Here is a 14,879-nt window from a genome sequence, read left to right as displayed (position 1 = left end):
AAGCTTGTCAACCACAACAGGTATAACCCTCTTCTTCTTTCCTTTACTAGCCTTCTTAGATGTGGTAGTTGCCCTGGTGGATTTAACAGCCTTCCTCTTCTCTGTTGGTTTCTTGGCTTGTAGAGGAGGGTTTAACATCCTTCCTCTTCATCCAGCTCAACTATAGGTTCAGCAACAGAAGCTTTCTTTCTTGGCTTCTTGGCACCTCTGGATTCCATAATGATCTGTTCATCAACATCCTTTCTTTTGCTCCTTGTGTGAGGAGTCCTATCAGGAGGGACCAGTTCTTTTCTTGTGGGGAGAACTGATTTTGTAGCTTTCACAAGGGTCTTTTTGCTCTTTTTCCGTACTGCAGACAAGGGTAAATCATCCTCATCACTGCTGACCTCCTCATCTCCAACAAAAGAAGTTGACGAAGACCCAGTTTCTTCAGCCCTTTTCTCTCCACTAACTTCTTTTAAATGGGCTATAACAGTGTTCCCGATAGCCATATAGCCTTCAAATTCCCCACTTGTATTTTCTTATTCACTTTCACATTCAGTACTTTTACTTTCACTTCCCTTTTTCTTCTTCATCACCTTCACTCTCAGATTCACCTTCTTCCTCACTTTCGTTTTCTTTTTATTCTTCTCCAAAATCTTCCACTTGTTCACCTAACTATTCTTCTGCCTCACTTCCTTTTCCTGTCCAGATTCCCCTTCATTCTCACTCTTCTTCTCATAATTACCTGAGCCATATCCTGAGCCTGATGCTCCTCATGATTAGCTACCTCTCCTCATTCTCCATCAACTTCTTCTTCACCCTCATCCTTAGTCCAGCATTAAGAAAGACCATCACAAGCCTATTTATTCACTAGTTCTTTCTCACCTTCCCCTTTAACCATAGGTATGATATTTATGGTGTCCACACTTTTCTCCTAAGTTGTAACTTTTGTTTCTAAAGCAGTATCCTCTACTATTGGTTTGTCACTCATGGGTGGAATGATTTCTAGGGCTGCAACCTTAATAGCAGAAACCAGAACATCTAACTTTGATGGAGGTAATCTTACCTGATTAGTAGTAGTAGACGCAGATTCCTCCTGAGCCACAACTTCTTTAACAATTGTTTGCCCTTTAGCAGCAGCACGAACTACCACCCTGTCACTCTTAACTAATTTTCTTGGCGTAGCCTTTATCTTAGTGGGTTTAGAGGTAATTTTGGGAACAAATACAGGTGCATGTGAAGTTGGTTTTGGGGATGAAGGTCCAGTAGATGTGGGAATATCGGGTGCAGCAGGAGCAGGGACAATGGTGTGTGTATAGTAGAGGGTACGTGTGGAGAAGGAACAGGTGCGAGTGCAGATTCACATGTTGATTTTGCACTTTTCTTAGGCTTAGGCTTCATGCTTTTGGGTTTTGCTTTAGTCTTGGATGAGGATTTTTTTAGAGGGTGTTTGGCTTGATTTAGGCATGGTGATGGGAGAACGAGAGTGATGAGCGAACAAGAGAATTTTCTTTTTATTCTTGCTTGGGGTTTGAGAGGAACACTAAGGTCGGAGAGATGGATCGCAAGAGGGCTTTTAAAGAGGGTAGTACTGATTTGACTGGAAGAAAGAGAGTAACCAAATTTGAGTTCTAACGGGACTCTAATAACGGTTACTTATGACTACTAGACTTTTAGAAGTAATTAGACTCTAATTGCTCTAGGATTCCCCCTTGATCCTTGACTTGATGACAAATAGGAACGATGCTAAGATGATTAGAGAGTCTGAGTATAGCAGTAATTTCAGTTATTAAGTCCCAATGATTTAATACAAGATGATACGTACCCGAGTCAAAGAACCAACTCCTCAGTCATTTCAACAATAAATCACAATAGGTCAGTATCATAAGGCATAGTTATCAACTAGACTTTTTTGGGCGGGTTTGTGTGCTCAAGACAAGCACGCGACTGAACCAAAAACATTATACTTGATCATCTACATCCAATTATAATTTTTTCTAACCAATCATTGGGGATTCAACATAGTTGGAAGTATTAATTAATCCCAGTTCCAGTCTATTTCTTTCAAAGTGATCCCTACTCAAAGCCTTAGTAAAAATATCAGCAATTTGATCTTCATTTTTACAAAAGTTAATTGAGATACTCCCCTTTTTGACGTTGTCTCTAAGAAAGTGATGTCTAATATCAATTTGCTTGGCTATCTTGTGTTGAAAAGGATTTTTAGCACCTGTTTATCGCACTAGTGTTATCAAAGAAACTAGGAACACATCCAAAAAAAAATACCACAGTCTTTTAGTTGTTGTCTTATCCACAACAATTGAGCATAGCAAGATGGTGCTGCCACATATTCTGCTTCAGCTGTAGACATAACCTCTGAGTTTTGCTTCTTTGTCACCAGGAAAGAACCAAGACAGTGTGCTATTCCTAAAGTGCTTTTCCTATCAACATGAAATTCTGCACAGTCAACATCAGCATAACCAACTAGATCAAAGTTGTATCCTCTAGGATACCACAGACATAGATCAGGATTCCCTTTAAGATATCTGAGTATTCTTTTGACAGCCTTTAGATGAGACTCTTTGGGATTTTCCTGAAATCTTGCACACAATCTCACACTAAATACAATATCAGGCCTGATTGCTGTGAGATACAACAATGATCCAATCATTCCTCTATACAGGTTTTGTTCCACAATTTTCCCTTCTTCATCAAGGTTCAAATTCGTTGCAATGGCAATAGGAGTGTCTATTGACTTAGAAGAGTCCATGTTGAATTTTTTCAACAGTTCTTTGATATATTTTTTTTGATGGATCATGGTTCCAGTAGGAGTTTGCTTGATTTGCAGCCCTAAGAAGAAATTCAATTCACCCATCATGTTCATTTCAAATTCATTCCCGATCATCTCAGCAAATTCCTTGCACATTGCTTCATTAGTAGCCCCAAAAATAATATCATACACATATACTTGTATAGTTAGAAGACTTTTTCCTTTACTTTTCAGAAATAGTGTGTTGTCCACCTTTACAAAGTTATTGGTTAATTAGGAATTTTGAGAGCCTCTCATACCAAGCCTTAGAGCATGTTTCAATCCATAAAGTGCCTGTCTAACTTGAACACACAGGAGGTTGTTTAACTAACACCTCCTCGTTCAGATAACCATTCAAGAATTCACTCTTCACATCCATCTAATACAATGTGAACTCCATGTGTACAACAAAAGCTATTAGCATTCTTATAGCTTCCATTCTGGATACGGGAAAATGTCTCATCATAGTCAATACTTTCTTCTTGATTGTATCCCTGAACCATCAGTCTGGCCTTGTTCCTTGTGATATTTCCTTGCTCATCCAGCTTATTTCTAAACACCCATCTGTGCCTACGATAGTTCTGTTCGTGGATCTTTGCACCAGGTGCCAGACTTTGCTTCTTTCAAACTGGTTTAGCTCCTCTTTCATGGCTATAACCCAATATGGATCCTTTAAGGCTTCTTTTATATTCTTAGGCTCAATCCGTTAGAGGAATACTGTAAGGGCACATAGGTTTCTCAAAGATGACCAGGTTTGTACTCCAGCATTAGGATCAGAGATGATGCTCTCAAGGGGGTGTGATCTTTGATGTTTCCATGGTCTTACTTGCATGCCCAAAGATGGTTCACCTAAGGAGCCACCCAAAGGACCGGTGCTAGTGGTTATAGCTTCATCTGTCTGGGTAGCAGTTAGCGTAGTTCCCTCTTCTTCTTGTTCTTCTTGATCGTTTTCAACTTCCTTAGGATCTTCTAATCCATCTATAGATTGTTGTTCAGGTTCTTTAGAGGTTCCTTCATTAGAGAGTCCTATATCATAGTGTCCATCATGCAGACCTTTCTCAGCCATGTTGTTAGATTCATCAAAAATAACATGAACATTTTCTTCTATACACATAGTTCTTTTATTATAACATTTTGTAAGCTTTACTATGTGGTGAATAGCCCAAAATAATTCCATCATCACTTCTATCATCAAACTTTCCTAGAGCTTCTTTGCAGTATTTAGCACAAAACATTTGCACCCAAAGGCTCTTAGGTGAGTGATGTCGGGATTTCTTCCTCGAAGTAACTCATAGAGAGTTTTCTCAAGAATGGGTCTGACCATGTATCTATTTAGCAAGTAAGCAGTATTGACTGTCTCAGCCAAAAAGCTCTTGGGTATTCCATTGGTAATTAGCATGGTCCTGCACATATCTTCTAGATATCTATTCTTTCTTACACAACTAGTTCTGAGTATAGAAAAGTTATGATTAATACCATGAGTGCTACAGAACTCAAAGAATTTAGAATTTTCAAATTCAGTTCCATGGTCTGTTCATATACTTGAAACAACACAGCCTAGTTTCTGTTGGATCATTCTGACAAACACACAGAAAACATCAAAAGATTTATCCTTAGATGCCAGAAATAGGGTCCATGTGTACCTAGAAAAATTATTTACAATGACAAATATATTCTTTTTTCCTCCTTTGCTCCCGCACTCATTGGTCCACATAGGTCCATGTGAAGGAGTTCTAAGGGTTTAGAAGTGGTGACAACCTTTTTAGATTTAAATGATGACCTTATATGTTTTTCTCTGACACGAGCATCATACACTTTGTCTGAAGTTAACTCAACTTTTGGTAGTCCAAGAACCAGGTCCTTTGCTTCCAACTTGCTGAGCTGAGATAGACTGGCATGTCCTAGTCTTCTATGCCATAACAGTGGTCATCTTCCACTACACTTAAACATGTGTACTTACTTTGTGGAAGATACATACTAGATATCTTGTAGACGTTGTTATGTCTCTCACCTTTCAATACAATTTCATCAGTATCCAGCTTAGTGACAGTGCAGGTTTTGGAATGAAACTTTAACTCATTTCCTTTATCACACATTTGAGAAATGATAAGAAGATTATTTTTGTGACCTACTACATAATACACATCTTCTATAGCATGAGAGAGTGACTTCCCAACCTTACCAATACCTATTATCTATCTTTTTTCCAAATGACACACTCCTTCCTTGGAAAACTGTCAGCGAGAGGAAGTTTTTCTTTTTTCCAGTCATATGTCTTGAGCATCTACTGTCTAGATACCAGTCTTGATTGTTTCCTCTCACTTTATCCTACACCAGAAATCAAAAGTTAGTCTTGAACCCAGACAAACTTGGGTCCCTTTTTATTTGAAAAATGATGAATCAGATCTCTTCTTGCCCAGAAGGGAAGAGGATTAACAATTCTTTTGTTATTGACCTTAGTCCACTTAGTTTGGACAAGAGGATTGACTTTGGATTCTTCTTCCTTCTTCACATTTTTAACAAGACCAAAGGTATTCTTAAATTGAGCATGAATTAAGGCAGAGCAAGTGTCTCTTAAGTGTCCTACCTTCCCATAGAGTGTGCACATCTTGTTATCAGGAATTCCTACATAGTTTGGATCAAACTCGGGTACAGGTTTTCTATAGCCAACTCCTGGTTTGTTAGTGCTACAATTTTCATTCTGCCAATTTAGTGCATCTGAAGATTTATGCCACTTGCTTAGACTAGATAGTTCATATTTTGCTTTTTCAAGATTTTCTAGCAATACTTTATTCCTACATTCAGCATGTCTTGCAGATCACTCATTTTTTTGCAATACTCACAAAGATTATCTTTAACCTCCTTTAATTCATTTTCAAGCTTATCTTGCAGATTACCAACTTAGGGGGCTCAAAATGATAAAACTAGGCGACAAAAAAAAAACAGATTGGACTGCATATAATTGCAATAAAAAGCTCAAGTAACCTCCACACATAAACATGAAAGCACGCAAACTGATTCTTATATTAGGCAGTAGAACATTTCAGAATTAAGACTTAGAGTCCTTAGGTCCTATATGCATGATCTCTATATGATTCCAGTATTATACAGGTAGTGTTGCAGTTTCTGGACTAACGTATGGGCAGATTAGAGCATTACAAGTCCTATAGGCATAATTTCTAGTTGTTTGCGTAATAGGCATTGAAAACTATCAGAGACTGGGAATTACCAGCGCTTGATCCTATAGACATGCTTTCTAGGCGGATAATAGTATTCTATAGTCGAGATTTCCTAACATTTAATATTTGAACTTATTGTTATCATACTTATTCCTATAGGCATGCTATTCAGGTGGGAGCTAACAAATCAGTAGAAGCAGTTGGTTAAGAGATTAATGTCCTATAGTCATGATATTTAGATGGGCGGCATACCAAAGTAATAAAGCAATTTGATCGATTAACTATTGAAGTCTCCTATGGACATGATATCTAGGTCAACGAAAGCATATAATACACATCCTATAGGCATGCTGTCTAAACGCACAACAATAAGATGGAGATTAAATATCGCGATTAATAACATGCTTGAGATAGTTTACGAGTATTAGACAAATTAGGTGAGGTGTGTGCAATTCTTAAAGACATGATTACTATTGGTGTGCAGAAGTAGAGCAGGTTGAACAAGATAGTGAATGAAGCAAGCGGGCCCTATAGACATGTTTCTACCCTTCATGCAAGAGTAAAGCACACTCATTCCCCTAATTTCACTATGGCCCCAATTATTCGTTATTACAGACCCAAAATAAAGAATACACGCTCGAATACTACAAGCTAACATGAGTACAGGCCCAATAAGAAGAGCAAGCCCAAAGAGGAATAACCCAGCAACTTCGAGGTCTTCAGTGATCTCATTCTTCACACAAAATAGTAAACCCAGGTATGGGGACACCCCAGGACATTAGAGTGTATCAGCTGCATAACTCGAACACAGATTCATACCAAGTCTAAAGGGGGAAACTAACTTACCCAGCAATGCTAAACCGCATAAATAAAAAATTGTACATAAGTTAATCAGACCACCTGAAGTCCACACACTTAGTTCTTAGGACCACAACAAACAGTAGTTTAAACCAGAACATGTAGATGAGATCACACGAATTTATATATATAAGATGCTAGAATTTCAAAGACAGGATGGAACATCAGAAATTAGCAGACAATCCCAAATAGACTTTCAAGACATAATATGATCTAAGATAAAATTAAATACAATCTTGACAGGGGAATCTTGCAGAATCATAAACAAAAAACAAGATTTCTAGCATGAAGGTCTGGTGCAAATATGATCAATAACAAACAAGCCGATGAACATATTCTGTAACAATCTACTCGGCTGGGAATGAAGAATTTAACATTATTAATCATACACAAAGGTTTAAATAGTACTAGAACTCATAATGGTCAAGGATATGTCGAATATAGGTTAACACGACTAGCCTGCACTAGGCTTGATTCACATATGGGAAAAAAGGCTAGAAATCAGGTTTACCCTAAGGTCTTACACAGTGTTGAAGAGCACACGATTGCATAAGTCGAAGCATATATTATAGTTTAATAGCATAGAAACAGGCCTTAACTAATAGTGCAACATCAGAAACTTAGCAAGTTGGATAGGAATGACTTAGGAAGGTCTAGAACATATGTATTGATTATTACAAAGACACAAGACAGGGCAGGGAACAAACATTAGTTTACAAGTAGCAGGGAAAGTATGTTTGAGCCAGTAACATAATTAGGAGTTAACTCTAGAAAAGTACTAAGTCACACATGAATGATTCAACAAGAATTAGAATAGGTTCTAAGCATGACTCAACTCTTCACAAGAGTACAGAACAAGGAAAGAAGCTAAACTCAGAATAAGCAACGACAATAAGCATTAAACATATACATTTGAGCAAAATGACTCAAGACAACAAATAGGCAAATTCGATTCTTATAAAGCATAGAGCCTCAAGACGAGCTTTAGAGTATACAATATTGTCACACCTCCTTTTTTACTACACCCCCGGAAGGGTATAATAAAGGGAGTTTTTTAAATTAAAGGACAATCGAAACAGGATTTATTATTAAAAGATTCAGAGTCGCCACTTGGGAGATTTATGGTGTCCCAAGTCACCGGTTTGAAAATCCCGAATCGAGGAAAAAAATGACTCTGTTTAACAGTCCGCGCACTAGAAATCCGAGTAAGGAATTCTGTTAACCCGGGAGAAGGTGTTAGGCATTTCCGAGTTCCGTGGTTCTAGCACAATCGCTCAACTGTTATAATCAGCTTAATTATCTGATTGTAAAACAATTTAAACCTACGTGCAATTTTAACTTTTTAACCGCTTTTATTTAATTAATTAAAGGATGATTGCAACGTCATTTAAAATATGTTTTGGACAACGTCACATAAATGCACTCGTAGCCCATAACATATTTTATCTAACGTTTAGATTTGGATTTGGGTCACATAAATGTGCACCCGAGTTTAGGAGGGTGAATTTATTAAAATGACACGCCTAAAGCAAATACGCGTTTGCATCTTCGCGAGGGCCATGGAAATTCGCTAAATGGCACGCCTCGATTTCTAATTTCAAAGGATTTTATTCAACTAAAGCAAACTACGGGGTTCATGGTTCTTAGCGGCCTAAGTATGCTCCTAACGAGTCAATAAAGAAATTAAAGATAGAACTAAAGTAAAATATTCATTTCACGTTCTATTTCATCTCTCAATATCCGATATCCATCATCCATAATATAGCCAAATCAAACAAAATAACAAATCCCCATACCACTGTAGCATCCAAAACTCATTGAGAAAGAAAAAAAATTGAAATGAAACGAACTCACCACAGATTCAAACTTAAACTACTCTACAATAGGAAAGATGAATTAAGGCCTTGTAGTAAACCTATTGATGTTCCAAACAAAACGGTGTTGTAATCTTGTTAACCTTGTACCATTCCATGAGTGAGCCTTAACCAATTTTTGTTCAATATACCAAAACAAAATGAAACAAAGCGACAAAGCAAACAAGCTTGATACTTGCTAACTGACCCACGAGTTAACTACAACTATTTTCTCTTACTTTTGGTGAGGGACACGGGAAATAGAATTTGCTTACACTTCAAATGAACAAGTTTAGCATCAATTACTATCCAAAACCAGATAACCAAGCAAACAGGGCACCAAGCACAACTGAAGATCCAACAACCACAATTCATGAATTCGAGCATCGACGGGCGTGGATTGAGCTCGAAATTATCCAAAAAAAAAACTGAATACAAACTATGATAACTCTGTTAAATATCAATTTCAACCATAGCAAATGAGCAAGCAAGACATGTAGACATTATCACTAGACGCGATCATTAGCTTAGCATTTTCAGAGAAGAATCAAGTCCGAAGTAGACAAAGCTAGGTGATTGCACTTCTTACTAAAACTGGCCGGCGACTTAACTTGTCATGACCACACTGAATCAACAACACACACACAGATTATCAAGAACGAATTCAGTAACCTCAAACCAACGGGAACGCACCGGGGTGTTTGTGAAAGTCACGAGAAAACATGTCACTAATCAAAATTCACTTAATGGCAAGTTTCGATCGAACAAATCAGAACAATCAGCAAGAACTCAAGAAAAATAGTGTTTCAGCTTCTGTTATGAACAATACAGTAATACAATAAGAGAAAAAGCACGGGGATGAACCTGAATGCAAACAATTTCAATTTAGTATGTTCAGAGATGAATACAGGCAGACCGGCGTCGAAATTTGAACGTGCAACAGAACAAGAACAGGATAGCAACAATTGAATCGGAACCGTGAACCTCAAACGACACTCGCCACTTCAATCGGACTCAAGTCAAAAACTAAAATCAGAGGAAGGAAGATGGAAATCAAAACCCAAAAAAAACTTGAAATTTTAACCCTCTCTGCCCGGATTCTTCTGTCCAATTTTCCCCAATCTATTTTTGTTTTCAGCTTCTTTGCTAGTATGTGTTGTTGTTGCTAGCGTTTGGGGTCAGAGGTGGGGTCGTTGCTGTGAGGAAGATGAAGAGGACGGCTGGGTCGTTGTTTTGGTGTAGCGGCGAGTTCGCCGCTGGTGGGGAGAGGAGGAATCGAGGTGTCCGTTTTCTATGTCTATGCGGCTGATTTTGCTCTTTGTGTATATCAGGCCTTCGTCCCTTTTCTCTGAAAATCATGGAAACCGTCGATTCATTTTGTGTGTATAGGTCTTAGGCCTCATTTGTTTATTTAAGATTAAGACGTCTGAATCTGAATACACATCTGAATATCAAGATGTGTATTAAGATTAAGACATCTGAATCTGAATACACATCTGAATATATTAAGATTTGTATTAAGTTCTAAACAGAAAAAATTAAGACTGTTTAATTTTTAACATCTGAATGTATAAAATTTATCTTTATTTGAAAATTAATAAATGTAAAATTCAAATGAAATACTAACTAATCTAATTTATTAATAAAATATATAGTTTTTAAAAATATGATAGTTGTTGGTGGTGATGGCTAACGGGTGAATGCCGACTAGAGACGGTGGTTGGTGGTAGTTTTGGTTGATGATGGTGGTTCATGCTAGTAGGTAGTAGTGATTGGTAGTGGTGGCGATTATGATTGAAGATGGTGGTGGTGGGTGGTGATAGTTAATAATATCGGGTGGTGCTAGTAGTTGTGATTGAGGAAGGTGGTGGGTGGGTGGTAGTAGGTTATAATGATAGGCAGTGTCCGCTGTGGTTGTTGATGGTAATAGGGTGGGCAGTTGTGGTAGTTGAGGCGGATGAGTGTTGATTGTGGGTCAGAATGATGGTGGTCGGAGTGGTGGGGATAGTCGATAATGAAGGCTATGATTGAGGATGATGGTGGCGTGGTGGTAGTGGTGGTGGGTGGTGGTGGTGGTTGAGTATGTTGGTGGTGGTGGCATGGTGGTAGTTGATAATGGTAGGCGGTGGCGGCAATTAATAATGAATATGTGATAGCATCTTAATGAAATTAAGTCTCTGTTATAGATCTTAATCATACAGACCTATTCAGACCCATTAAGTGGTTGTGAAGTAAAAAAAACAAACACACTTAATGATTAAGATCTGAATAATTAAGATTGAGGCTTTAAAAATAAACACACTTAATGTCTGAGATCTGAATGATTAAGATTCAAACCTCCATTAAGTGCAAACAAATGAGGCCTTAGAGTAGTTAGGTCCTTAGGAAGATGGAGAATTTTTGTACAGGGGGGATCTCTTTGAAAAAGCTGCGCTGATCCAGATTTTTGGGCGTATTTGTTGTATCCCCTTTTAGATTTTTAAGCATCACTTTATAGGTAGAGTCTAGGTTTACATGTATTTTTGTGTATTTTGCCAATTAGTCCCTAGGTCTTTTTGTGTTAAGTCTTTAGAGTCTTTTTTATTTGTTTTTGTTCCAAAGAAGAGTCTAGAAGGGTCCCTAGGCTTAATGGATAATCCGAATTGGGCCAAGAATTGGGCTCTAGAACTCTTAAAATTGTGATCCAACACCTTAATTGACTCCTTTTAAAATAAGATAAAATACTACACAATGCAAAATCTAACATGAAACTATTATATATTTTTTATATTTTCAAGATTATGTAAAGATAAAAATAAGGTACTGTTTTTGTATAATTCTTATTTAAATTTATGAAAGATACGTAAGCTAAAATATTTTTTGTAATTTTCCATTTTTATGACGAAAATAAAGGAAAGAAGTCAAAAATGGCTGAAATAGCTAATTGGGCCTACATTAAATATTTACATGCTAAAATATAAAAATTTTTGGGGAGGGTCGAAAATCACATGTCTACAAATATCATGTTGGTTCATAAAAATCCTAGAGACGTAGATATGCAGAGCAGGGATTCAAATGGAAAGGAATGAAATTGCAACAGCTATAGGTGCTTACCAATTACAGATGAATTAACAAGTAATTACGAGGAATAATTTCAGCAATACTCCAATGTCAATAGCAGAACGAATAGTAGAACCCAGGAATCTCAGTGCGTCAGAGTTCCCCAAGGGTTTCGAATGAACCCCTGGCAGTTCTCACACTGAGAAAGGTTCGAAAATTGAATTCTGGTGGCCTTCGCTTTCAGACGGCCAAGAAATTGAGCTCAGAGTAGTAAAAGATGAGTAAGAATAAGAGAGTAGTAGTAATTTTTCAGTGATTAAGGTTTGTCCAAAGGGGAAATTGAGGAGGGGTTTATATAGTGTTCAAATTAAGCAGATAAACATGAAAAATTATTAGTCAAACACAAAAAAGTAAAGAATATATCCCATGCAATAAAAATCATCAAAGGAGAAGGTGATTCTCAAACTCTTGTTGGGTCTAGACGTATGAGAATCGAGCCAAGAATCAAGGATCCTTCCTTGTATGATGTATATAGACGAGACATCGTCCAAATCTCCACAGAACAAGAGTCGATCTAGTTTGATCTTAGAAGGTCACACTTGCCCAAAATTGAGCAAGTACTCAAGTAATTCCACAGACGCATACATAATAGTGAGGTATTACAAATAAGTACGTGAATCACGAAATGGTTTCCTATTTGGGTTAGAATCGGAGAAGATTAGGGGAGGAGACTGCTAGGGTTTCTTAGAAGACAAAGGGGGTTTGAGAGTGTTTTGGGCGGCTGTTTGGGAGGTAATGGGTTAGGGTTTCATGGGGTTGTGTAATAAAAATAAGGGGAAGGCTATGGGCCGTTGATCATTTAAGATCAACAGCCAGGACTAGAGAAGAAGCAGGGCTGGTCGTGCAATGGGTCCCGACCGGGTTATAATTAAAGGGGTAGTTTGCTTTGGGCCAAGGGTAGATTGGGCTAAGGTTTGGGGTGTTTGGGCCAATAATTTTGGTCCTAAATTAGCCTTGTATTGGGCTATAAATTAATACACGAAAATTGCTAATAAAATAATTTACTTGTGTAATAAAGTGATTGAATATAGTAATTTAACATTATAAAATATAAAAATACTATTTAGCACAAATAATGTGAAAAAATATGATTATGCATAGCACATAGGCTATTATTGCAAAATTGTGTGAACAACCTAAAAATACAGATATAACTATACAAAATGTTATGAAACCTATATGTGGATACAAATAATAAGCTTAGATGATTAAGTCATCATAAAATAATTTGAAAGGATAATTAATAAATAATCAAGTAATTTAAATGCAAGACAATCAATTTTAAAGCTCTAAAAATTATGAAAAGTTATAGAAAATACTTGTATGACTCTTGTAAATTAAGTAATGATGCAAAATGATATTTTAAAAGTATATATAATGTTTGAAAAAGTGTGAGGGAAAAATTGGGTATCAACAGTTGCCCCTCTTTACTCAGCAATGATGAAAGAGTTATCGGGTAAAGAAAATGATGACCAATTTTGTCCGAAGTGAGTGAGGAATGTACTTTGAAAAAATGGAGGTCGAACCCTGGTTCTTGAGTTGCCTACATATCCCTGATGTTACGGGTATCAGGCCGTGTGTAGTTCTGGATCCAAAGGCAAACGAAACCAATGGAGTTGTTATAAGAGTGGCCATATGTTTTGAAAAAGATCGTTTGGGTAGGATAGTGTCGTAGGTAACATATAATTTTAGGTGAAGTTATGAATGCGAATTTGAACGTTGCAAATATTTGAGGTAGATGTTTGGGCGGTTATGGGACAAAGAGTAAATAGTTGCCAATTTTCGGCTACGTTTGAGATAGTCAAAGGATATGAATGTTGAGAACAGAAACGGGAGTGAGAATTGCTCTTTTTTGTAGAACGGTTACCTCCCGAGTTACCTGCAAAACTTAAAACACGATGCACGCGAATATATAGGGTTATTACATAATTTAAACATGATGTAAATTTCCTTTGGACCATGAGGGTTATCTTTGGACCATGAGGATGATATCCTGGGACATGAAGTGTATGATAAGGGATTCGCAGGCCATGAAATGGTGTCCTCGGGAAATGAGGATGGTGCCTCTGGACTATGACGCCTTTGAGTAATGATGTGTAGTTTCGAGAGATCCTTCGGCCATGGCATGATGTCTTCAGGGCTATGAGCATGATGCCCTCAGACTATGACGCCTTCGGACAATGTGGCGATGTTTCATCCCATGAAATGCAAAGATGCGATAATATGGACTGTTTTTCAAAGGAAACAGGTGATGCTTAGTCGTATGTGAGAACGAGACAAGACAAGGCTTAGTCTTGTACGAGATGGGGGCAACACTTAGCCCGATGCATAGAACAGAGACAATGCTTAGTCTCATGCAAGGAAAAGTAGCGCTTAGCCTCATGCAAAGTGGAGACAGTGTTTAGTCTCATGCAAAGTGAGGGCAGTGTTTATCCCTATGCAAGGTGGAGACACTATTTAGTATCATGAAAAGGAAATGCAATACTTAGCCTTATGCAATAATGGAGGCAATGCTTAGCCTCATGCAAGGAATAGAGACAGTGTTTGGTCTCATGTAAAGGAAAAGAAATGCTTAGACTTATGAAATAATGGAGGCAATGCTTAGCCTCATGCAAAGAATAGAGACAGTGCTTAGTCTCATGCAAGGAAAGGCGATGCTTAGCCTTGTGCAATAATGGAGGCAGTGCTGAACCTCATGCAGGGAATGGAGACAGTGCTTAGTCTCATGCAAAGAAAGATAGTGTTTATCCTTATGCAGTAATGGAGGAAGTTCTTAGCCTCATGCAATGATAAGGGCAGTGCTTTGCCTTATGCGAGAAAAGCAATGACTAACTGCGAGAGGATAAAAACATTTCTTAGCTTGATGTGTTTGCGTTTGACTACTTTATCGTTATGAAGACAGTGATTTTGCTGTGTGTATGTATTTGCGAACGTTCCTGTTATGTTCATTATGCATGCATCTAAAGAAAAATCGCGAGTTTTGTGGGGGAGAGATGTGCACAGATATAGATTCATTCTTCGTACCTGGTCCAGCCTCACAACCCTTCGCGGGTTGGTAAGAAGTCAGTCTATTGGTTTGTGCTCTTGATTCCTTGCTTCGCC

At 37.7% G+C, this 14,879-nt stretch overlaps 1 protein-coding gene across 1 annotated transcript; it reads right to left on the bottom strand.

The window, feature by feature from the left end:
- Window positions 1-916: 916 nt before the first annotated feature.
- On the bottom strand, window positions 917-2,905 carry LOC109209783 (uncharacterized mitochondrial protein AtMg00810-like). Its single transcript, XM_019373118.1, has 2 exons — window positions 2,266-2,905; window positions 917-1,149 (listed from the first exon to the last, which is right to left on the bottom strand). Exons 1-2 carry the CDS (start codon window positions 2,903-2,905, stop codon window positions 917-919), a joined length of 873 nt encoding a protein of 290 aa, XP_019228663.1.
- Between the last annotated feature and the right edge of the window lie 11,974 nt (window positions 2,906-14,879).

This window comes from Nicotiana attenuata, unplaced genomic scaffold (genome assembly GCF_001879085.1).
Source record: "Nicotiana attenuata strain UT unplaced genomic scaffold, NIATTr2, whole genome shotgun sequence".
NCBI classification, from domain to species: domain Eukaryota; kingdom Viridiplantae; phylum Streptophyta; class Magnoliopsida; order Solanales; family Solanaceae; genus Nicotiana; species Nicotiana attenuata.
Note: the sequence above shows the minus strand (reverse complement) of the source record. Positions and strands in the feature narration are given on the sequence as shown.